Source organism: Varroa destructor, unplaced genomic scaffold, assembly GCF_002443255.2.
Source record: "Varroa destructor unplaced genomic scaffold, Vdes_3.0 BEIS01000001.1, whole genome shotgun sequence".
NCBI classification, from domain to species: Eukaryota; Metazoa; Arthropoda; class Arachnida; order Mesostigmata; family Varroidae; genus Varroa; species Varroa destructor.
Genome location: NW_019211454.1, coordinates 64,695,523 through 64,719,726, shown reverse-complemented (window position 1 = coordinate 64,719,726; position 24,204 = coordinate 64,695,523). Strand labels below are relative to the sequence as shown.

Here is a 24,204-nt window from a genome sequence, read left to right as displayed (position 1 = left end):
TACGCTTAGTCCCCTTAAAACGGAAAAAAGTTCGTGCATGGCTGAACGTCAGGCTCTTATCGAGACTACTTGCGGAGTCAATGGCATCTCTCTTGTGTTCGCTTGCGCGCCTTCTCACGCGACTCGTTTCTTTATAACTGTCTTACTTTAGCGTGCGAAAATAAGTGCGCGAGACTGCATGATCCGCCGCTAGGCGATGTAAGTGCCTTAGCAACTTCATTCAGGCCAGAATCAGTGTGTCGGCTTTGCATCAGCGGAGCTACCCAACTAATTAGCCAGCCAGGCATTTATGTGTATCAACACATTCATAATATCTTACCAGTACATAACGGTGCTGACTGGCAGAAATCGAGAGTGCAAGAATGTAGGGCTAAGTTTTTCCGAGTTTTGCGCTTGGTATTGCTCTAGGCGTTCTATCCGACGGCTGGCTTCCAGCAGAAGACGTGCAGGTTCAAGTCCACCACATGTTTCTCAAGCTTACCAGGTCCCCGTGCTGGTGTAATGGGTGACGTGTTTGCCTGCTAATTTGAGTGTGAGGTTGGAGCATACGTATCGGATCAGACAGTCGTCCATCGTGCCGGTCAGCGACGACAGATACAGCAGCAGCGGCGACGGCAGGGCAAATGACGAGTATAGTGAAAAAAAGACACACAGATAAGTAGACAGAAAGGACCAACGGCCGAGCCCAGCAAACCAGTGAACAATTATCGATAGACAGATAGACCGGGTCGAGCCATTAGTCCTTGACGTTGGTAGTGAACGAATGGCCCTTTCCCAAGCGGCCTCGCCTCCGCTGGCCTGGCCGAGCCGTTTGCAGCAGCGGCCACCGCTGCCTGCCGCCGACCAGTAACATGAACATCAGCAGCAGCAGCAACAGTTATAGGGTATTAGCGGCCATCCAGTAGCCAACGAACGAGTTAGCCCATAGCTCTGATCAGTGAACAAGCAACGACGAACTGCGACGCTCTACAGCTCCTCCAGCTACTGCTGCTGCTTGCTATTATCAAGATTACATCTTACTATAATTTTTCTCGGCAACCCTGCGTGGACTACTGCCGCTGCTGGGAACGCCACTTCTACGTCCGTCGCCCGTCTGCCGCCTGCTGCTGCAGCCGTTACCGCCACCGCTACCCTTCTTTCTTTTGCTGCCGCTGTCTCCTCTATAGTCGTCAGACAGTGCTCGCCAGCGTTGCCTGTGGCGGCATAGAACTGTTAGTGGTGGGAAGGGAGGGAGCGAGCCGTCAGTCAGCCATCCATTCAGCGGAGTGTGAGTGCTGCTGTTGCGGCCGGCGCGGCGGTGGACCATAGGACCGTCGCTGGCTGTCTGCTGCGGCTGTGTTGTGGTGCTGCTGCTGTTGTGGCCATCGTCGACGTCTCGGTGTGCCGTTTCCTGTGTAGGAAAAGCTGCTGCTGTCTATCTGCCTCTCTGTCTGTCTGTGGGTCCGTCTAGCGGCTGCTGTGGTGTGATGTAGCCTGTAGCTGCAAGTTTGGCTGTCGCCGTCTAAGGCTATGAGTGGTGGCAGCAGCAGCGGCAAAGAGGCAAAGGCGAAGTAAGGCAAACGACGGTACCGTACTGAGCCAGCAGTAACAGCAGCAAAGAGCCAGTAAAGAGCGAGTGAATAGCGACAACGACGACGGCGGCGGCGGCGGCGGCAGTGGCGGCGGCGGCGGCGGCGGTGGCGGCGACGACGATGACGAGTGGAACCAGCAGCGGGCGAGGATCAGTCAGCAGTTGCTTGCTTGGTCTGTTAGCTGGTGAATGAGTATCTTCCTGGTGATGGTAGCTGACGGTAGGGTGGTTCGGCCTGGCCCAGCGCAATAGAAGCAGCAGCGACAAGCGAACATCCGTCCGTCCGCCCGACCGATCGCCCGCCCGCCCTACCGCATCCCGCTGCTGCTGCTGCTGTTGCTGCTGCTGTTGCTTCCTTCGACTAGAGTGACTCACTTCAGGTCGTCGTCGTTGTCGCCGTTGCCAGATTTAGACGACAACGACGACGTCGGCGTCGTTACTCGCCATCACAAACGGCAGGAACCAGCCATCGAAGAAGCAGCAGCAGCATCCACAGCTATCACCGATGAACCTGCAGCAAAATGGCTGTGAGCTAGCTAAAAGCTGCTGCTGCTGTTACAACCACTACGAGCTTTGGCTGGTGACTAGTCCATCTGCGAGAGCTGCTTCGTTGGTTTACTGAGTCGCTGAGCAGCTGGCTTCTCGCTCGCCGTTACTGTCGTCTTGCAGCAAAGACCGAGTAAGTCTTATCCTCTGTGCGTGAATGTCTATGCTAGCTGGCGTTTCCAAGTTGGAGCGGAGCCTCTTTTCGACAAACGAGTGACTGGTGCTCCTCCCAAATTGCCTGCCGTGCGTGCGTGCCTGCCTGCTTGCGTGCGTGCGTGCGTGCATGTGTAGGTGTATGTGTGGGGATTTTTCTACAACCACAACGATATTGAGGGAGACGATTCGTGTTATATACAGCAACGAAAAGGGCAGCGTTCGTCACCTCTATTGCTAGAGATTCAGAACGATTTTGACGCCTAGCTGCTTGCGTGCCGTTGTTAGCTACCAGGATCACCAGGACCAAAATCAACAGCACTCGTCAGTAAGTGCGTCACTGCAGGCAGCAGCAGCAGGTTTCCTCCTGTCCGTCGCATCATCGACAACGACGATTCGAGTAATTTTTAAACCCTACGAATATTGGTGCTACTGCTAGTCTTAACGTAGTATAAAGTTAGCCAACCCATCTGAGCGTCAGATGAACGATATAACACTAGTACTCGGACCATCAATAACGACGTTGACCATACCGTCACCATAATCATATCGAAGCGCGCTATATTGGTCGTTCTACTTATCTATTTGTGGTGTGCGAGCTGGTACCGTCGCCACCGGGTTGTATAAGCGATTCGGCTGGTTCTGCTATCATCGTCATCATCGGGTTAGTTGTTTTAGCGAGTTGCTTCGCGGTTTCTCTCGATAGTTCTAACAAACATTACTAGCGTACGCAAGGCTAGGCGCACTTTATCCAACTCTGTGGGCGCCGCCGGTTAGTTCTGTAAAACGACAGCGAACAAACGGTGACCGAGTGCCAGCTACAACCTAACCTGCCGACAAGTAGCCAACTACGCATCAAAGCGGTAGAATAATCGACTCTATTTCTATGACTAGTAACCTAACAGCAGCAGCAGCACCAGCCGCAGCTCTAGCTGCCGTTGTTACTTGCAACAATCTCAACATTTAATAGCCGACGGTTAATGGTGATTCTATTTGCGGTGGCCGCGGTGCTGGTATCAGCATAGTTTGTTTGTTCGTCCGTCCGTTTGTGTAGTGGTCGTATCGTCAACGTCGTCGCGATTCGTGTCGCTGGTGTGATCGTATGATGGTCCAATCAGGAAGAGCTGCTGTGAGTGTTTGTCGTCGTCGACGACGATCCGCGTAAGTTTGGGGTGGCGCTATCTGCTCGGCCATCACCGTATCACTGTATCGGCACTGATTCGACGTTGGTCATAGGAAGTGAATGTATTTAATATCGTGCTGTGCGTCGCCGTAATAGTAATATGCTGTGAAAACGTTCTATACCTTACTCAAAAGGAACACGAAAGTTGGCAAAGGTGAAAGAAGACGAGTGCTGGTGTTATTCGATTCATATAGAAGAGCTATTATTTGTTAAGTCATGCGCTCATAGTAACGAGAAGAAACCTCGTTGAAGTGTGTCTGGGAAAGAAAACGGGTGTGCCCTATTCCCTCCCTGGTTGTTGATCGTCGTGCTGGTCGAAGGAGTGCTGTGTGCGTGTGTGTGGTGCCCTATAGCATTGAGGAATAGTCCACATTATAGGACTACAACTGTACGTGCAGCCTTACAGCGAACAGCTAGAGGATTTCCTTAGACGCCATCGTGTCGTCTAGATATCTATCGATATTGTCTTGTCTGTTTCTTGTTATCTTTAATTAGAAAAAAGTGTGTTGGTGTGAGTGCCCCGTGCTGGGGAAATTATATGTACAAAGAAAGAAAACACAAAACGCCTAGTGAGTTTTGTTTAGTAAGCCATTAAAAGCGCGAAAGCGACGAGTGCTTATATATACCACGCGAGTGTGAAGACCAGTGTGAGGATCCAGTCTGCCAGCAGTTGGATGTACGCGACGTGCTGCGCAAGCTGACCTCTCAGCAATAGCTGAGCGGACACCCGGAGAGACCGTAGACGAAGTTTTAAGGTAAGTTTAGCTTTAATTGGTCAAAGGAACAAATCCACGCAATTGTTAGTGTGTAGAGTGGTTGTTAAGGACAGTTCTAGGAGGGCTGTTCGGAGTATTGACTGTGGTACAGAATCGATGTACTGGCTTTGTTTCAATATTGCAACTACTGCTGGCCGCGGAGAAATTTCATGGACGCAGTAGCAGTAGTGGCGGAGGTTATAAACCAGGGCCTAGCCAGCAATAGCGGCAGATCGAATTTCCATCCTGATGCTGCTGCTGCCGCCGCCTGTGCTAACCACAGCATCCGCCAGCACCGACAGTAATGCTAGGAGATAGAGAGAGCGAGAGAAGTGCCGAGAGTCAGCGAGACAATCAGCTCTGTTTGTCTACGGTGGTTGTTTTCTGCCTTAGCTTGCTGCTGTGCTAGTTGTCTGCTGTTCTCAGTACTTTTGTCGCTGTGCTCTGTCATAGCGCTGATGCGAACAGGAACTCACTGATAGCAGCATTGGCAATCACATCATCCTCCTCCTGCTACTGCTGCTGCTACTGCCGCTGCTGCTGCTGCTGTTACTGCTGCTGTCTGCTATAGCTGTGTTGGTACTGTGCCTATCTATCAGTCAGCTATTGGAGGCGATAGAGGGCTGTAGAGGGGAACGGCCGCCGTGGATGGAAGCCTGTAGTAGCGGTAGACCAGTTACCTTTCCTGCTATGCGTATTCGTGTGCATTGTGCTTATAGTGGTGGTGATTTTGATAGCTAGGGGCCCTTTTGCGCTGCTGCTAGAACGGCCGTAGCTGTAGTAGCAAACGCAAGTAAGAGGCCCTACTACGTCGTTTTTGTTGTTGCTGATGCTGATGATGATGACGATGAGGCCGACAACGAGAATGAAGACGAGCACTCACACGGGACATAGGAACAAGCGGATAGATAGATACACGGGACTAATAAATAGGAAAGCGCGATTTCTGTAACAACGGAGGCCGGAGATATAAGGGGGTATGAATGAAATTCGAAAAAATGCATGGAGTTGGCTGGAAACGGGGGAAACGCAGACGACGACGCACGGCAGTCATATCACTTAATTTCTCACAGCCTTAGTGGGAGGATAAGCATGGCGAGAAATCGCTAATCAGTAATACATAGTCCGTTTAGGCAATTGTTACCTAGCGACTCGCTCCGTCGTTTCTCCCGTGTTTGGTTTCCATCTCTTTCTCATTGTATCCAAAGTAAAACGATGGGTCGAGGAGTAAGGTGTGTGAGACTTGTCTGAGTCTCGTGAAACGTGAGTGAGATCTTTGCTGCTACTCTGAAGCAGTAGAGTCAGTCGATGATTTTTTTCTGTTTAGATATCGCAGCTTTTCGAAATTTCCCTGGTTGTAATTCTTATAGAAAAACCGGATACATATTCATAAGAAGAATGACGGGGATTTACGTGTTTTGACTAGATTAATACTAATAATAATAAATAGACTATGTGACTAGGAAAAGCGGGCTCCAATCACATGATTTCCACTCGTGTACGTAGGGTCGGTATTTCTCTGCATTTTACTTGATCTCTAACTTCTTATGTGAAGGAATCCGCGTACACCTTTCAGGTCTTAGTTGAATTAACTAACCCTCACTTTGGGTCTACAGCATTAGTTTTGCAACGACACACGTAGGTATGTTCCCGTAGTTTGTCTCTTCTATAGCTCTGACACTGCGTTGGGCTAAGCTAGGTTGATGGTCATCCACCTCATTGGAGCATTAGCAAGCAGCTACTCAACTGAATGCAATAGCTCACTCATAACAGTATGAAGGCCGCTACCCTGAAAGTATTCGTTCGCCGCATCGAATATCCTCCCAGCCCTCACCTTCTGCTGCTGTATGGTACTACGATGGTGAACGATCAACCATCCATTGTTCGCCATTCTACTGTGCACCTATTATGCACACACATACTTCGAAATAGCACAGACAAATATTGTGCCGATAACAGATAATAACAAAATTGGCAGGGGCACAGTTTATGCGGAACTACGAGACCAACTAATGGTAGCAGCACCGTGTGACTGAAACTGTTGCCTTCACGATCAATGCGAAAACGTTGATATCAGACGCGTATTCTGTGTGCAGTTAGCTAGCTAGCTATAGCCCGTCCCATACCTGATCTTAAGCAGATGCTGTTATCGTTGTTTTTACTGCGACGGCTGCTTTTCTGGCGTTCGCTTTCGAGGTGAGCTACTATGTCCGAAGTGCGTTGGGCACCGATGTTGCTACACAACAGACGACCAGGTAGCAGTCGAATATGAACAATGCAGCCCAGCAATTAACTACTTCTTCATTCTTAGAGCGTGGATGTCGTCTGAATTTGGGCGATCGGCGCCATCTTGGCCAGTTGTGGCCTTGTCCAACGTAATTAGATATGTAACCATATAAAACACGTGTTCTAAGTTCGTTGGGATTTGGTCAGGTACGAACATGTAGATGAACGAGTAAAGAGCTCCAGCGTACCTGGAATGACGACACTTCCGTTTCTACTGTCTTGACTGTTCATTGGGTGTGTTGTTTTATGAGTAGTGCATGAAACTGAGGCGCAGGATATCGCGATTTCTTCACGATGGAACTGTAAAGGCCTGGTCTTGCCAATGATAATTTTCCTGTGCCCTGCCGCGATGTTACGGTGAAAGGACGGAGACCTTTATATCAGGCCATCAGCCTTCACGAACAGCGAGCGTCAGCAGGAAAGACAGCAGTCCTGGGAGAAAGAGACTTCGCGTTATAGTAGTACAATATCTTCTTCGTCGGAGGGCTTTCTCTGCGGTCCAATCATCGCTCGGCTAAGTGTTGTCGGCCAGAACGAGGAGATACTTTAGCTTTTAGATGACGATGTCGTGCAGCTAGAAATGGTAGCTCACAGGGATTGAATGTATATATATTCGATCATGCCTGAATCATTCTATGAAGCTAGCGCGTGGAAGAGATAGGTTACTGGGCGATATTATACGCATTTAGTTGATAATCAAGAGCTAATGCAGATAACCATAAAACGTATGATTTAGATGGGTAGTGATAACAATATAATATTCGAAAGCACTAGTGCTACGTCCAGTCTGTAAAATATGTAATTTTACAGACAGAAATTTTTTTTTGTTATACATTAGCTTTGTCATTTCCAGATCAGCTTCGTACGGTACGTCCATATGTTTGCCGCTGCAAAAAGCACGAGTGTAATCTATTCTGTGATTGATATGAACTCGATAGATTTGATTCATGAAACTTAACATCAGCCAGCGAAACGTGAATACAATAGCACGTAGGCTTCTATAAATTAGCCAATTTTACTATGTAAATCCAGTGTTTATAGCGTGATCTCTATTGCGCCTGTTTAATGCGGATCTGCTATTTAGTATTAATTATAATAGCTATTCATTATAGTAGTGACAAGGAAGTACTTTAGTAGGAATATCTTCATAGTCAATAGCTGCCGCTGCTACTACCGTCGGTGTTATTGAGGTGGCCTTGCCACCTTGATTTAGCTGCCGCCATCGTTCGTGCTGGTCTGTTTCGTCTGACAAGAACAGGCTGTTTTTCTCGGCTGCTTTCACCGGCGTATTTCTAGTCTACCGTTATCAACAACTGCGACAACGATAACAGCTGTAGCAAATCTGGTACTGTTCTGCTTCTGTTTTTGTAGTCTCTGTTGCTAAAGCCGCTTCTGTTGTTCTGATCGTGTGTTTCACCACGGTTTGTTTGTGTTACTGCTATTCGACGATCTCCTCTCGGCTTTGCTGTTGCTTGTTGTTCTTGTCGCCGCTGGGATAGCGGGCTCCTTTTGGTGTCAGACCTCTGCCGCCGCCGCCGCTACCATCACCAAAGACACTCGCTGTTGCAGGGCTTACCACCCGCTTTATCATTTGTCTGCTCCGGTAATAGACAGCTGCTGCCTGGATAGATGACTAACTGATATATGGCTTCCTACCTGGCTTGGCTGGCAGGACTCACTGCTAGTACGCTTGCTTGGTTGGCTTTATGGCTCGATAGATGTATGGATATTTGCGTTTAATAATGATGGGTAACTGGCTAGCTGACTGACTGGCTGGCTGGCTGGCTGGCTGGCTTGCGGCTAGCTGAATATCACTGGTGCCATGGCTGCGTTCGCTATTGCTGCTGGCAAAACGCGATCGAGGTAATGGCAAAGGCATCAACCGCCAGCTAAATGTATCGTTACCTTGAGTTGAAAAATGTCTCCGGGTCCACTCCGGACGGCAATCACGACCGCGGCAGTAGTTGCAAACAGCAAATGAACAACTGTAGCAATGGCAGTCGACAACTAGTTCACCAAACGTCGACGCCGCCGTCGTGCCCGGCCGCAGCGAAGCGACAGTCCGCTCTCGACTGCCGCCAGTGGCCCTGTTGTAGCTGCAGCCCCGTGGCGACTGTCAGCTGTTGCTATAGCAACAGGAACGGGCGGCATAGACGGAACGAATGGATGGAGCCAATGTCGTCGTAGTCTTCGAATGAATTGCGGCTGTCGAGTCAGACATCTAACAAGAAAACGAGCAAGCGAGCATAGCCTGTTGCCGCTGCTGTCGCGTTAGCCACATTAATTGCAATAGCAATCAAGCGCTGCTAGCGTCGGCCATCATATTATTGCTACTCTTACCGCTGGCGTAGCCATCCAATCGAACGAATCGCCGCCGGCGCGGCCGTTACCTCTGCCGAGAATTAACATCAGCAACTGGCTACTCAGTTGAGCGAACGGCCACCACGAGCTCACTAGAACAACAGCATCGGTTATGCAGTATGACGACAAGGCTGAATGCGGCGACACGACGTTGAGCTCTGCAGCAATAACATGAGTAGACAGTTTACCTCACGGTGTAAGCCTGTCTGTTTTGTTCATTTATGTGCTATCCATTTCGCGCAGTCCTTATTTAAATGTTGTATCTTAAAGGCAGCTAGTGCTCCGATTTGTTGCTTCTTCACTCAGTGTTCATCGTCCGTCAATTGCTTGAAGCTGCAGTATTTAATGGAGAAAACCATCGCATAGTATGCTGTCACTGTTCTCGTCAGTCCAGACAACCGCCGACAGCTGCCAACTTACCGAAGAAGTTAAAACGTTTTCAATTTAGAAGTAGGTCTTTTTCTAATAATTGTTGCCTAGCTGTACTGCGCGGTGTGTCCTTGCCGGTAATTTAATTGTTTGCTTGCTTGCTAATGAAACTCCTGCCAAGAATTAATTAAAATGACAAATAAAATGGGCCTAGGCAAAGAAAAGGAGCATCTTATTTACGCCCTGGCAAACATAACCATGGCGATAGATAACTACAGAGGGCAAAGTTCACGAATTAACAGGATACTCGAAAAATCCAAGCATGGCTGAGATGTTGCTTGATGAGATGGTTTCAGGATGGAAACGAATCCTTCTCCTCAGTTCTTAATTGCATGGTACTGTTTTACGGTACGGCCAGATACTGGTACATACTGCCGTTGCGTATACGGACGCATTGGATAACCTTGGTACCTAACGGGTCGTGGTAGTTTTTTCCGACGATGGCGGTGGTGACAACCTCTGTTTTGCGCTACAAAAGTAAACGGACAAGTAATATCAAGCTTGCGTCGTGCCGCTGCTCTCTAGTGATCTCCACCGCATTCATACCATCGCGGGTCTCTACTCAGGCATACGCGGAAGCTTTTAAAATTTACTAGATTTTCTTAGTACGCATAGCACGTAGAAAATAATAGGAAATAAGTGGCATGTTCGAAAGGTTAACGCTCAAATTTCACCCGTCTTTTATAGGATAATTTCTCTGACCGTAGAACATTGCCGCGCTCTTGGTGACTTCCCTGGGTTGTGTTTCCCGTATTGTACTTAAAAACGACGAAAGCGTCCTTCCATCCAGCTTCGTGAGACTTTTCCCTGGAGTGCTTTTCATTATACGTTATTATAGACTAGAAGACGTATATGGATGTGCAGGCTATCATTATATATGTGAATGAATGAGTGAAAGTACATGAATACAGACATTGATAGGTATTCTTACGACATATTCTTTTCGGTATACTTCTATTTCCGCCAAAAATATACTAATCTCGTCTTTATTTGCTTTAGCAGGAGCCGAATAACACCGTGAACGGTAAGCGCTGAGCCTACCACGCGGAGTGTGATACGTATATCACAAAATATCATGCCCAATTAGAATATCCGGTTGACACCTATATTCCTTTACGGTAGCCACTGTTGGCTTTCCGAAGAAGACCCTGTACATAAAGGGTTTACCATATATTATACTGAAAGTAGAGATTATATATAGATCTATATATCGCGTTTAGAGATAACAGCGCCACTTATACACCGTTGCTAAATGGCATTATGATGTCCGCGTCTCAATGTACTTCTCTCACTAATCAGTGTATAGCATTTTGTTATAGCAAGAAGTGAACACAATTCTAGGCGAAACATATAGTTTAAGGTATTTGATGCCTGCCTGCTTGACTATGGTCATTACCACTGTTACTATAGAAAAGGTGCTAGTGGACGCCATTAATAGGCGGCTCGAAATAAAAGGGGCCGAAATGGGCTAGCTTTTTAAGGGATCTTTTTGCAAAATGCGTTTTTTAGACCAAACAGTATTTTTTTTACGTTAGTGCACGCAGAGGGATATGTTTGTGCTAACTATCGAAAGCAACTGTAATATGAGGATGACGGTTAGCGGCGTTACTGTAGGGACCATGCCATCAAATGGTAGAAATTAATAAAAAAAAAAATCATATGCAAGTACACTTAGATACACAGATAAGCGTTTCGAATTTGACGTCCGTTATTGGTACTAAGCGTTGTTCCAGGCAGCTAGCTTTCAGAACGAAAGGTGTATACACTGTGTCTCAAACTTAAGATCACTACGTATTTTTACGCAAACAAACACGTTACCGCAGCATTATCACGGGAACACAGGTGTATAAACCAAAAATATGCTAACTAGAGGTAGCCAGCCAGGCCAGCCCTAATTATTTTTATATATTTTTTCTCACAAGACTCGATGAAAGCACGGAGTTTGTATGACAAGATAATGGTGTGAGTGCTACGCATGCAGGTGCTGACCGCACTTAGCATGCTTCAACCTAGTTCTGTTGCTTTTAGACGTAAAATGGCTTTTATCTTAATGTATACAGTATCGGGCAGATAGTGGATAAACATTATCGCTTTTTACTTCTATAGTTCCTTTATGCTGCCAACATCAGCTTTAGAAGAACTGTAGTTTATTTTAAAAGTATCAAAGGTTGCTGTTCATTGGTCCATGGTTAGGGGCATCGGCATCGCTCAGCAGGAAGAAAATATCTTGTTTCGTGTTGCCCGTTGATGATTGTCGCTTAACTAGCGGAATAACGCTACCCAAACTACTGCTATCACTACACAACGTGGCCTGGAGTGTTTCATGTGTTAGCATGTAACGCGGACAGTGTTATCGGATTTTCCTTCTTGACACAATATCGTTGCTTGAGCGATAGTTGGGCGTTAGCTGGAATTGCACAGTTTTACGCGCTTAGTACAATACACGCAGCATAACCGTCAAATGTTAAATGTTGATTCACTTATTCATCCCATTGCCTTCAAAGCTGTAATCCCGTGATCAGTAGCTGTTTGGTCTATTTTCAATCGTTCTCTCTTTTCACGTTCTCCAGATCGATAGTCTTTTTCGGCTACCGTTATGATTATGACGAATCTCGTGTTAGTCGTGCGTAGATGAAATGACCATCTTAACGATCCAAAAAAATCATGATTCTAGCCGTGCTACCTTTTCATGCTATGCTGTCTGTGTGTGCATGTTTTTAATGTCCTAGTGCCGGTCTTGGTAATGATGCTGATTGTGGCAATGTTCCGAATGCTGATTACGACGAGGTCTGGCAGGTCAACGGCCCCGGCCCTTTGGCCCATCTCTGGCCGCTTTGTCTGACCGAGCGACAGTGCTCCGCCTGACGTCGTCTTTTCGTCATTGCTTATAGCCGACAGAGCTGTGATAACCACCAAAAAGGTGCGCAGCGTCTAGAGTGGCCAAACGTTTTTTGTACGTGATGTGCTCACTGTTGTTGGCTGTTACCTATTGTCTTGTCAGCGGCACAAGGCACCTTTTGCCTAGACTCTGTACGCATACAACAGACTGGGTACTCTATACAACCAAAACGTAAATATTAGCCCAATGCAAATGGCTCAACCGTCAATCCATAGTCGCAGTAACAGCATGGTGGCTTCATGATATCAAACTCACTCACCCGCGTTTTTTCCACCACCGGCAACAATCCTTTTCGACTCACAATTCCAAATCGGCATCGCTTTACGTACGAGTACCGTCGTCCGCAGTTGCGTCTCAACCTAAAGCAAATGTCAAGTATAGACATCGGGTGATATAGCATACCAACGATGGCTCTTTTCGAGGCGTGAAGGCTATTCTTCCTCTATGGCCTCTTATACGTCTAGGAACCAAGTCGCGTTGAATAATTAATCTGATAAATCCGCCCGGTAAATATCTATTTTTCTTAGAGACCAGGCGTCTGTGTAGTGCAATTGCGTCTCCAAACGTATGCCGAGTAAGACAAACTGAATAGAGTAATAGTAATATGAAACAAACTTTTATGGATGACGATAGAAAGGCGTAGAGACCTTACTTAGTTTGCTGAAGACATTCATTTTATTAGCAACTAGCACACAAGGCACATTTGTTCGTTTCATCCCAGGTAAGCGCGGAGGCATTTCCGATTGAGCGTTTTTCTAAAACGACGACCGCGCTCAGATCATATCCCAGATGAGGTTATTGAAGTACGCAGAGGATACAAGCAGAGCGAAATTTACACCGTTGCCACCATTGAAACTATAATTCTCAGACCCTTTGGCTGTTCCTGCATTTTTGTTAACTAAAGTTAAAAGGATGTTTCTGTGTGTGGCTCTCAATATATTTCGAAAAACAAGGTTTTGCAAGGCTTCTTGTCTGAAGTTTAGTTATGCACGAATATGCATATGGATATAAAAACACGGCAGCATAACAGAAGATTCATTTATTTTGTACGTGCATGGTACTTATAATTATTAGATATATAACTATAAAGGCTGACCTATTTGCAGATCTTACCTCCCAAGCATAGCCGAAGCGGTCAGTACAGCCACCTAGATAAACAAAACGTATTTGGCTAAAATAAATATATTTTAAGGGTATTTTTAGGGTAAGGCGAAGGTTTTCTTACCTGATCGTTAGCCTCTCTTAAAATATTTGTCAAACTTGCTTGAGCATTTTATTTATATATGATAAATACTATCAAAAACTGTGCACATTAGCTGGGCTAGGTATAATAAGTCGTTAGGCATAAATGTAGGACGCAATTCTACGAAAACATATGATATGACTTTTGCTTAAGGGATTATATTGTGAAAAGCACTTAACAAAATATCGTGCTACGGCGGCCTTCTTTAAAAAGAGTAAATCGAATTTGAACGAAAGCTGCCTCTCGTCCTGCCACCGTCCTGTTGAAGTCGGTTGTGCCATGTATATATCTTGGCACATAGGCCTATAGATCATGGAGAAGGTCAGAGCAGGCAAGAACTACCGAGAAGCATTCTTCAACTCTGTTGAGTTAAGAACATACTGACGCGTTCTCGGCTACAACAATGGTTAATTTTTAAATGTAAAAATGTTTTAGTTTATCTTCAGTGATTATTTTGTAATCTATAGTTCTTTTGTTATTTAATTTCTATACCATTACATGCTCTATTATATTTAATTACCTAGACATAATGGGCCGCATCCGGCTAGCGTCTCAGTATAGACTTGTCTTTTGGCACAATCTGAGCGGTGCTTACACATTAACCTCTATTCGAGATGTGTTTAACCCAATTCAGATGAAGTTTGAACGTCAGCAGCTCTTAACAATTCCCTGCCATACATTGTTTCTGCTCTTAGTAAATTGCGCCGACAATTTTCCTTCCAGAAACAAGCTGTTATTGTCTATAAAGTTATTACCTTTTCGAGCTTTTTTGCAGCGTGGTAAACCCATGCAAATGCTTCTATTTACCGTACACATCTCCCTGGAATGGCTTGTGAATTGTTCTAACATAGGCTCTTTTGCTGCGGATTCATATACTAGTGAGCATCCCGTAATCAATGATTATTCCGCTATTGTATTACCTTCTTTGACGTTCCGTATTGGTTTAGCAACATTGGTAATAGCCACTGTTGTTCAACTGGGTCGCGATGATTATGAATTGGAAATGTTACCAGTCGATAGCGCTCCTTTTGTTAACCCTTCCTTCAAACTCTGCTGACGCAATGCCTACATGATGTCTCATTAACGTAAGCGGACGACTGGAACACCTGTTTTTATTTTATTATAACGACGACGTCTAGTGAGGCTGCATGTTTGTCTTCCTCCTCGTAATAGTGATACACAGTATATGGTAGTAAGTTTTACTGCTATTTTCCTTCCATCAGTACTTTCTATATAATTTATTTTAGTACTCATATCAGTTATAGCTTTCTCCCCCCTTTCCCTCTCTCTCTCTCTCTCTCTCTCTCTCTCTCTCTCTCTCTCTCTTTCTATCCATTTATCTCCCCTTTATCTCTTTTTCAATCAACACACGGTTGCTCGCTATTTTAATGCGGCAGATGTTCTCTTGACTCGGTTTTGTCGTCGTTCGTTTTCTTACTTTTGCTTCGATCGCAACATACGTGAAGGAGCGTTTGGCTAAATCAATGCATCGTGGCAACGCTGCCGCCATTACGACAAGCTCGCTCGCTCGCTGCATAGACCCGCCGATTGATGGAACAAATAGGTGGTCTGCTAAACTTGAAGTTCAACCGACCGCCTGCTGGACCGCTACAACGTGAAGTGATTCAGAATGTAGACCGGACGGAGGAACGGATAAGCGCCGACGTTAATGGAGACGCACATGTACGTCGAAACGAGAAGCTTTGTGTCCATCTCGACGCTGTGCACCATAGTCCAGCGTCGTTCGGACGGGATAGCAGCCGCTACCAAAAACAACAGCCAGCTAAGTAAACTACAGCCAAAACGCTCGAGTCATCGTGGCAACAGGTTGTCCAGAAGCGATTTGACGTTGTTGGTCTCGCCTGTGCGATTCTCGTCCGTCGCAGTCTCAAGCGAAAAACAACCACGTGTCATAGATGGTAGCGTCATTCTTTCGGCCGCAAGCAGACCCAGCTACAAAGAAATAACGATAGGGCGCAAACGAGAGAACTAAAGCGGGTACAAGCTAAACCTAGACAGCAAAGCTTAACAAAAAAAAACCGTCTTGTTAGCCAGGAACGCAGCGCGGACTAGAAAAGTTTTTTTTTTGAAAAACACGTTTTACACCAATTAAATTCACGGTAATAATATTTGTTTTTTTTAAGCTTCATGGAAACGAACTAATTGATAGAATCTATATGTTGAAGTTTAACTGGCTTCGAGTATCCTACACGAAAAGCTGCCAAGAAAAAATGGCACACTTAGTCGTCGATACCAATCGGAAAATACACGCTAGATTTATTTTTGTCTGCGTAAAATATCACCATATCTAGAATAGCTCAATATATACTAATACAACTACTACTACTACTACTACTTGTCAGAGATTTTTTAAGAGGATATATCCAATCAAGCTAGTGAGCTTTAGTTACTTTTCATGGAGATATTTACGGAGACGTAGCAAAGAAAGTCAAGTGTGTTTGCGCCTTGCTGAATGAGTGATGCAAAACATCTCGCAATGAAGCAGAAGCATTTGCACGTCTTCATACTTCAGCCACAGTATTTAGCAAAACATTTATATTCGATTCGTTGTAGAGTTATAGAGAGATACAGGAAAACACAGAATACAGTATTTAATGTTTGTCATAAGTTAGCCCTTCATGTTTTCATCGACGATGGTGGATGGCAAGGTTCCATCGACGTTAAATTGACAACGCGCTACGTTTCACAAAAAGCAAGCTCTAACCCTCGCGGCATCAGTATCTGTTCGAAATCTCTCCCATACCTCAAGAACCACTAAGAGGTCTCAGACGAAGGTGTATCGAACTGAACTCGTTGTTTAAGGTCCAAATGGTTGTTTTTTTTTCCGTTTCAATAAAGGGTACGTTATTATATATATGTTCGCCGTACCTTTAAGGATCATAGCGGCCTACTGTGTGTGCTAGAACTCTGCAAAACGAGAGCTGATGCTTCGGGTTTATCCGATACTTCCACTCATAGGCAACTGGCGATTTTCGCAGCTTCCTTGTTGTTATGGCAATATTACTAGCCTTTGCGCATGAGAAAATGCCTGTATAGGTTCAAGTCTATAGCGTGTTGGATGGGAAGTTTATCGTTATCTTAAATTTGTCGAGATTGGTTCGGTATTCACTTAACGGCGCTTCTTGCTGGTGGCCGTTGTTTCGTTAAAATGGTTCGCCGTTGGTCCCGTAAGTCACAGCTTCGAAAGGCTGTCCTTTATAAATCTTCACTGCCTATACATGCTGGTATCGAAAACGCTTGTATGTTAAAATTCGCATACCATACCATACCCAAGAAAGTGTGTACTGATTACTATATTTTGTGTCTGTATTTGTCGACTGTTGGTAGACGTAAAGGATACAAAATGGCCTTCACTGATGTTATTATAAGCGAAACCTGTAACTAAATTGTATCGTCACAATATGCGCTAATGTCGCATGTGTAAGTAGCATGTAAGCTCATATATAATCGATAAAATACGAATGTATCTTCTTTTTAAAGTTGTCGACCTATCAATGGCAAACATATTTTATAAGCATATTAATTTGTAATATGCGCTTCAAAAAGGTTGACCACAATTTCTCTCTAGGGAAATTAGTTTTGGAGTAAAGTAAGTTTGAGTTAATCAGCTGTTTTGTAACGTTTCTTCTGATCAGTTGTTCGTTTCTACGCCGCAGAAACTTTGTGTATTAATTATAATTTTATCTATAAGGACATCATAGTCGCATCAGGATCAAGACGATACAAATAATTGGAATCGTTTGCTTTCTGCTCCACTTTAGGGCTCCTAATCTATCTGTCCTGGTCGTAAATTTATAATTTGTTACGCGTTTTCGGAAACGCAAAGGCCACCCTGAGTGTCTACATAGAGAACTAAACGGAATTTCCACTAAGTACATAGTTATGTGATTCAAATCTGCAGCGTAGTAAGTGTGGAAACGCTTGCACAGCCTAACGACTAGGTAAGATATCTAATTGCCGACAGTTCGAGTGGGGTATGATGTATTACCCCATGAAAATATTGACTGTACAAACCCGTATTTAAGCGCCGTTTTGGGGGGTGAGATGTTGTAAGGTAATCACCCTCCTGATAACTACCATGTACATGTTACTGGCTATCTCATTACATTTAATTTGCGTTCATAGTGCAATCGTACCATGATATTGCAGAAAAAGAGAAACGACCCTGAAAGAGAGAGTAGCAGACGAACATAGACCAGCGGCTAATAAACATTCTCGCGAGTACTCCTTTCTGGGTTGGGTTTGATGGCCAGTTATAGGTGGTACGTTCATTTGCTGAGGCCGAGAGCCATTAGGAGACCGGCTGCACGCCACGACAGAGCTTTGTTCCCGCTGTTATTTTCGGTCGCAACGGCAGCAAAACCGATGCGGCTAAGCGTAGATCGACCTTTATTCGACTCAAAAACGTTAGCCATCATTGGGAGGATTATGTCCAGCAGTCCTTTCTTTTCATATTGGCAGCAGTCGTTGTCAGGTGTTTGTTTTCGTGCCACGCCGTACCATACCATCTTTGTGTCTTCCCTATATTCAGCTCAGCAAAGTACCGTTGCGGTGCGTCAGAAGCAGCATTAGCTGGCGCTGCGTTTGCAATGACACCGCACCTAGCAGAAATCGGAGATGGGCCTACTACGATGCAATCTGGCAGCGCATATTCAACTTGCGCTGTGGCACTTACTCGAAGGCCTCCGTCTGCTTTTTACCATCACTTGCCGTTCTGCTGCTGCCATCGCCACTGCCGTCACCGCCTTTGGCCTACGGTCGATCATTTGGCCTCCTCCTGCGCCTCCTCTTGCAGCTCGCTTTCATCCTCCTTCCTTTTCCCTACTCTCGTTTTTCGTCGCGCTCGTGCAAGCACGACTATCGCAATCGGCCACGGCCTCTCACGACGCGCGTCTATTCGTTAGATGTGTTCGCCGTTCGCGGTGGCCCTCCCTCCATTATCTCTGCCATTGCTACTACGTGTCGTCTGATACACTCCGTCTGTCGATTCCAGATCTCGTTCTCATTCATGTTTTGTTTTTCGGCGATCTCACTGGAGAGTTACTCGCAGTGGTGGACATTGTCATCGGGCGTAGTCGAGCGTGGTATCAAAACCGCTTTTGCTAACGGGTACTGGCCGCCGGGAGTGGTGCTGTGGCAGCATAGACAACGCTGGTAAAAAAAAATAAGTATTCGCACAAACTGTGCCGCTTCCGGCCGCGTCGCTGATGCTACCGTTGCTGCTTGCTATTGCCTCGATGACGACTGCAATTAGTCCGCTGTTTCAGTGAAATGGATACATAGATGGTGGATAGTAGTCTGTGTGCGCCCTCGTCACTGTAGAAGTGCCTATGTAACAGTAACTGCCTTATAAGCCAACCAGCCAGCCCGCGGTAGGGGCGGAGTTCGAATACGACGATGCGTACAAGAACTACCTTTCACCGTTCTATTCATACATTTATGCTGACCTGGTGCTCTTCTCACTGTAGGGGCTAATGTTCCGAGGGTCGAGACGAAAGCAGACACTGACAAGTAAGCAGGACACCAGGGGGTACAACACAACTGAACGCGACGCAATCGATGCTAAGAAACCACGTACATTCTCTCTGTATCTGTCGGCCTGGATAATCTGTGTGCATTTCTTTCTGCTTGTAATGCCGTCTGTTGTTTCCTTGCAATCGCCTCAAGAGGGGGAGATCGCGAACATCCCGTGCAGCGTCGTGCATTGTGGCCAACAGTGCAGCGGGCCAGAAACCGACGAGATCGCGCCTTCAGCGCTTATTAGAGTAATGATGATATTCATGAGGAAAACATAGATAAATGCCAACAGAATAGTAGCGTATATACGTAGGATTTCTGTTATACTGAAACAGAAGTAATTTGCTACTTTAAAGAATCAGTCGGCTATTGTCAGCGTCGCCGATTTGATCATCAGCGTTATCGCACTATATCTGTTGCTCTGGCGCTGCCTGCTGGTGGATGTGTTCTTACTGCTAGTACTCGTGTGTTGTGAGAATTTGTGAATGCAAAGTGGCATTTTTGTGCAGTCCTCTGTGGAGTTTGGTTTTATGTAAACATAAATAGGCAAACAATCCTTTTTCCGTTCCATAAGATAGAACGGGTAAGTTTATTGATCAGCTAACGCAAATGCTGTTTGCCCTATAATGGGCTGAGACAGGGACAGTCTGTTCGCCATAGTTACACTGTTTTATCTTACAAATCAAAGCCTATTTAAACGCTAATTGGTGACACATTGTAGTTCAGACGAGTCAGGGCTACAAAATGCAGAATTCCGAACGGGACTAATACGTGTCGTTCTCGCTGATAACTTCAGGTGGTCGTAGCTTCAATCAGGGTCCGCCGTGCGGCTCCCGGCGAAACGTGCGAAGATGTCGGGTGGCTCTGCTGTGCCCCCGGCCCCAGCCGACAATGACGAAGATATCCGGCTAAGGGTCGAGTCCATCTCTGGACAGGTGCTCCATCTGCGCGTGCCCCGCACAGAAACAGTGCTCGGTCTTAAGAACCGCATTTTCAGCAAGCAGGGTAAGTACGAACGGCAACCTCAATGGTTAGATTGCTAGGTTAGATAAAAAAACAAAGCAGATCAATCAGTAGGTTCTAAAATTCCAACAGATTATGGTCGCGTACGTAAATAGCGATGAAATATATGTTGACGACGAAGGCTAAGTTATTACGTCATAGCATTGTTTCGAAAGACAGAGTTATTAGCCATTTGAATCAGTGCGATAATTATTGGTAATGATTCCTCTGGTACCGATGAAAATTTGTGTGCTTCCGCACATATATGAAACACCTGCGAATCCATATATATATGTATATATATATAGCTCTCGTTATACTGCTGTGTGCGTGTATTGATGTGTAGGCGTGTATCTGCGTGTCAGTAGTTGAATGAATCCTCTCGGTGCTGTTCACTTTACGGATACACATATTCATCTGCTTTGTTCGACAAAGCATGCTAATGAGAATGAATCAAGCCTGGAGCACGCTACATGACGTGAAAAAGAACCGAATAGATGAGCGTCAGCTACCACCATCAAATATGAGAGACTTCTAATAGATTGAGAATCTACGCCACAGAGACGCATGGCAGTATAAGCGCGCACCCACACATATCGTACCAGTCGTCTGACTCTGTTAAGTGATTTAGCTTTCTACTAACCGAGGACGTTATATCATAAGTCTATTCTTGCAACTGTTCATACGAGGGGGTCGATGACACAAACGAAGACCTCAAAGGCTACAAGCTCTATTTGTGCACTATGGTTCGGTTTACTTATTTGCTCGCTAGGATACTCGTAACGACTGAACGTCGTTACTGCCACAGCCGCTGTTCTCGCTATCTACTTCGGCCGTTTGTTCACGCTGTGTCGGACTGCTGTGACTACCGTCACGGCTTTTAACCAGCTGGATGGATAGAAACGTTCGAACCTTGAACAAACAGATCGGAATGATTCGCGAAACGCATACAACAAGCACTTACATAGTACATACGTACATCCACGTTTTTTTTTCTACATCGTTGGGCTGATCGAGTTGGGCTGCAGTAAGATGGTGTTGGTCGTTGTTGGTAGCACTTTCGATGCTATTCAGCTGGCTGATGATACCACTGCTGTGCTATTACTGCCGTCTTTGTTCTCGCTAGAGAGGAAAGCTGGCGTTTTCTAACGTCATCGTCGTTGCCGACGCCATCGCTACTCGTATTTAGATGTACGAGTGCCGCGTAATACAACGCGGCAAAGGCAGGCGAAACAGTGAACTTGCTACTGCTGGTGACGCATTCGGTGTGTGCTGACTGTTGCGCCGATGAGGCAATAGATAGCTGACAGCTACGGGGTAAGCCGATCGAAACGAAGCCAGGCCGAAGCGAACGGGCAAATCTCGAGGATAACGATGGCGGACAGGCAAAGATGGTGGGGCGGGCGAAGCGGATTGTGCTGTTGTTCACCTCGATTCAGTCATGTTATTTTTGTTACTCGTCGGGCGGTAAGAAGTATTGCCAAGAAATGGAGTTGCCAGCTACGGGCGGCAAGGGAACGACAGGTGAAGGGCCACGGAAAAGTAACCAGCAATTAAGTGAAAAGTCATCATCGTCGCGGCTGCTATCACGCGATGCGCGGGCTACGGTTTTTTACCTTGACGGCTTTGAGTCATATTGCCACGGTCGGCAAGTCTTGACGTTCATCGATTCGTCGTGTTGCCGACGGGCCAGTCAGCATAAACAATAACAGAGAAAAGGTACTAAGTGAAACCCATGTTTTATGCCTTTCTTGTTATCGTTAGCGTTTCCGTGGTTGTCCAATTGCATATTTCGTTCGGGGAATCGCTAATAATAGTACCAAATGCTCATAAGTTGACGGATCAGCAACAAACGAGCGCCTTGTTTGTATAGCGCCAATCTTGTAATGGTGACATGCGTGTATCATTCGGATACATATTATGTAGGTGAATTCGCGGGTCCACAAATAGTTAACAAAACGTATTCAAATTTCTAACAAAAATTAAGTAGCGCAGTGGAATCTCGGAAGACGCTTGCGCGGGGGTCAGTTGACATGATCTGAGTTAGGCAGACCACGGTGACCTTCGCTCTTAGTGCCGTTATTTATCAGTGTGCACATGTTATTTCAGAGCACATAGTTGATGCTTGTTCCATTTTTTTTCCAGATATTTCGCTCGTCACTCCGACGCCGTGTTCGTAAATCTATAGCCTCGAGCTGGTTACGAACAATGCATCGTCGCCGGCATATTTTTTTTTATAGTTTTCGTTACCAGCAGTTCGTCAATTCTAGACTGGGGCAAACAAATGGTTTATTTCCATTTAGAATCAGTGACTATTGCTTTTGAGCTGGTGCTGCTTCTAACGGCGTGGGAAGATCTTTGATCGACCGGTACGATACTTGATGAATTTATACTTGTGCGCCAGCAGTCGCGGCGTTGACTTGGTACTACATGCATTGAAACTTGCCTTAAGTCTTTTTTTAATCAAATGGCCTTTGAAACAGTTTTTGCTTCTTATTGCGGTAGAACGACACCAAATAATAGGATGAAATACAGCAGCTGCCAGCGGCAAAGTGCATGTGTTCACTGAACATCTAATCGTAGAAGTCAAGGAGTTTCTGCAGGGAAGATTGAGCATGACTGTGAGCAAAAGGCTTTGTAGGCAAAACAGGGTCTTGCGAGTGCCCCTTTACGCCACGTGTTTATCGCTAACTCAAGTATCAGTCACCGCAAAGGCTAACCGGCGACATTCAAGCGCCTGATTGGACGCGCCAGTTTGAGGCTCCACTGTAGTTTGCTCGTCTGTCCAGTTCCACTGACGACCCGCCAGCCAGCGTTTGCTGCAACGCCGGTCATCCTGGCGCGAGGCACGTCCTTGCTTGCCAGAGGTTACAGTGGATTTGGTCAGCTTCGGCAGTCGCGGCTGACACTGGTTATTTTAGCCGCATATAGCGTTAGGCCACCATTGGGATCATAACCGTCGCAACGAGATCGTAGTTAAACTACGGATGGCTGCCACTCCTACGACTGGCAGCCAAATCACAAGCAGCAACTCTGCTGCCTTTATAGACTGCTACAGGGCTTTTTAAGTCGCTGGTGCAATAGCCTGAGCTGTGGCTGGGTTGGACGGCTTAGGTCGGCCTGACTGCTGGTTCTTGCAACGACCGCTGCGAATGCAGCAGTGGTCGTCGTATCATTAGCGTGAGCCACGACGAGAAACAACAGCATAGCAAACGACATTGACGATAATGAGATCGGACGCATCTCTGTCTCCGCGTATGAAAGACCACATGAGTGTTAATATATTGGGACATTATGAGACTCTACAGCGTCTGGTTCGTTCCGTATCTACATGGTACGTGCACGACGTTTTCACATTGTAATGGGCTGTCGCGGTTTTTGGGCTGACTTGCTGTGGCTGTGCGTCTGCGGCTATGCAACACGCGCCGTCCACCGACTTCCTATTCAGGAAGAAGAATTTGATCCAAAGAAAGAGACTATGAGTAGTTGTGCGTGGTAGTAAACGAACTAGCAACTTTGCGGCGACCTCCGCCAGTGTAGAACGCTGAAACAACTCAAAGCTCCAAATGTAAACTGTCAGATGTTTGTTCGAACGTAGAACGGCCGTAGTCGGGACAACTGAGAGAACGGGTAGACATATCGACAAACAAACAAATAAGCCGACGGCGGTCTACTCTGCTATATATACTGGTATGAGGAACAGCAGCAGTGCGAATGGACAGACAGGCAGGCAAAAATATAGGTTAGGTAAAAGAGGGTCTAGGCAGTCGTGGAACAGTAACTAATGGCCTGCTATACTTTAACTGTAGCTGCTACCACAGCTCGTAGTGGCCGCGATCGCCGTAGAAGGGATTCTACTGATTGTCGCGGCGTAGTTTGATTGCCAACTGGGATTGTCCCTACTTGAACGACAGTCACAGCCGCCAACACGGTCGTTCCACGCTGCCAGCTACAAATGTGATCCTGGTCGTCGTTCTCCTCGCGGCATGTGAGTTTGTATGCTATAATTAGCGATATAACAACAACAACAACGCGTAGCACATCGCGTTCGAGAAGCTGGTAGTTTGCCGAAATACAGAGAAAAAAATAACCGGAAAAAGAAAACGAAAATGCTACTGAGTCATTTGTGAGAGAAGGTTGCGTGTGCATTGCTTATAGAACGAGGAGGATCAGCTGGAGGCGACGGGTGCCCGATGAGGAAGAGCAACGTCGAACATTTTCTAATCAGGTCAAAAGAAA

General features: G+C 46.1%; 1 protein-coding gene and 1 long non-coding RNA gene across 5 annotated transcripts in view; one reads left to right on the top strand and one right to left on the bottom strand.

Annotated features, from left to right (window-relative positions):
- The first annotated feature begins 1,282 nt into the window (after positions 1–1,282).
- The window catches only part of LOC111243370 (uncharacterized), a 57,750-nt gene continuing 34,828 nt past the window's right edge, over positions 1,283–24,204 (top strand). The window contains exons 1-2 of one of the 4 annotated variants that reach the window (XM_022788817.2): positions 1,283–4,207; positions 19,760–19,968. In XM_022788817.2, the coding sequence (XP_022644552.1) occupies positions 19,815–19,968 (154 nt within the window). In that variant the 5' untranslated portion in view covers positions 1,283–4,207; positions 19,760–19,814. Of the gene's footprint in view, positions 4,208–10,285; positions 10,308–18,308; positions 18,958–18,986; positions 19,547–19,759; positions 19,969–24,204 lie in introns of those variants that run through there. The other 3 variants (XM_086992241.1, XM_086992237.1, XM_086992233.1) reach the window with 3 other exon arrangements.
- On the bottom strand, positions 19,518–24,055 carry LOC147758975 (uncharacterized). Its single transcript, XR_015329961.1, has 2 exons — positions 20,930–24,055; positions 19,518–20,002 (listed from the first exon to the last, which is right to left on the bottom strand). It is a non-coding gene; the product is annotated as an uncharacterized LOC147758975 (long non-coding RNA).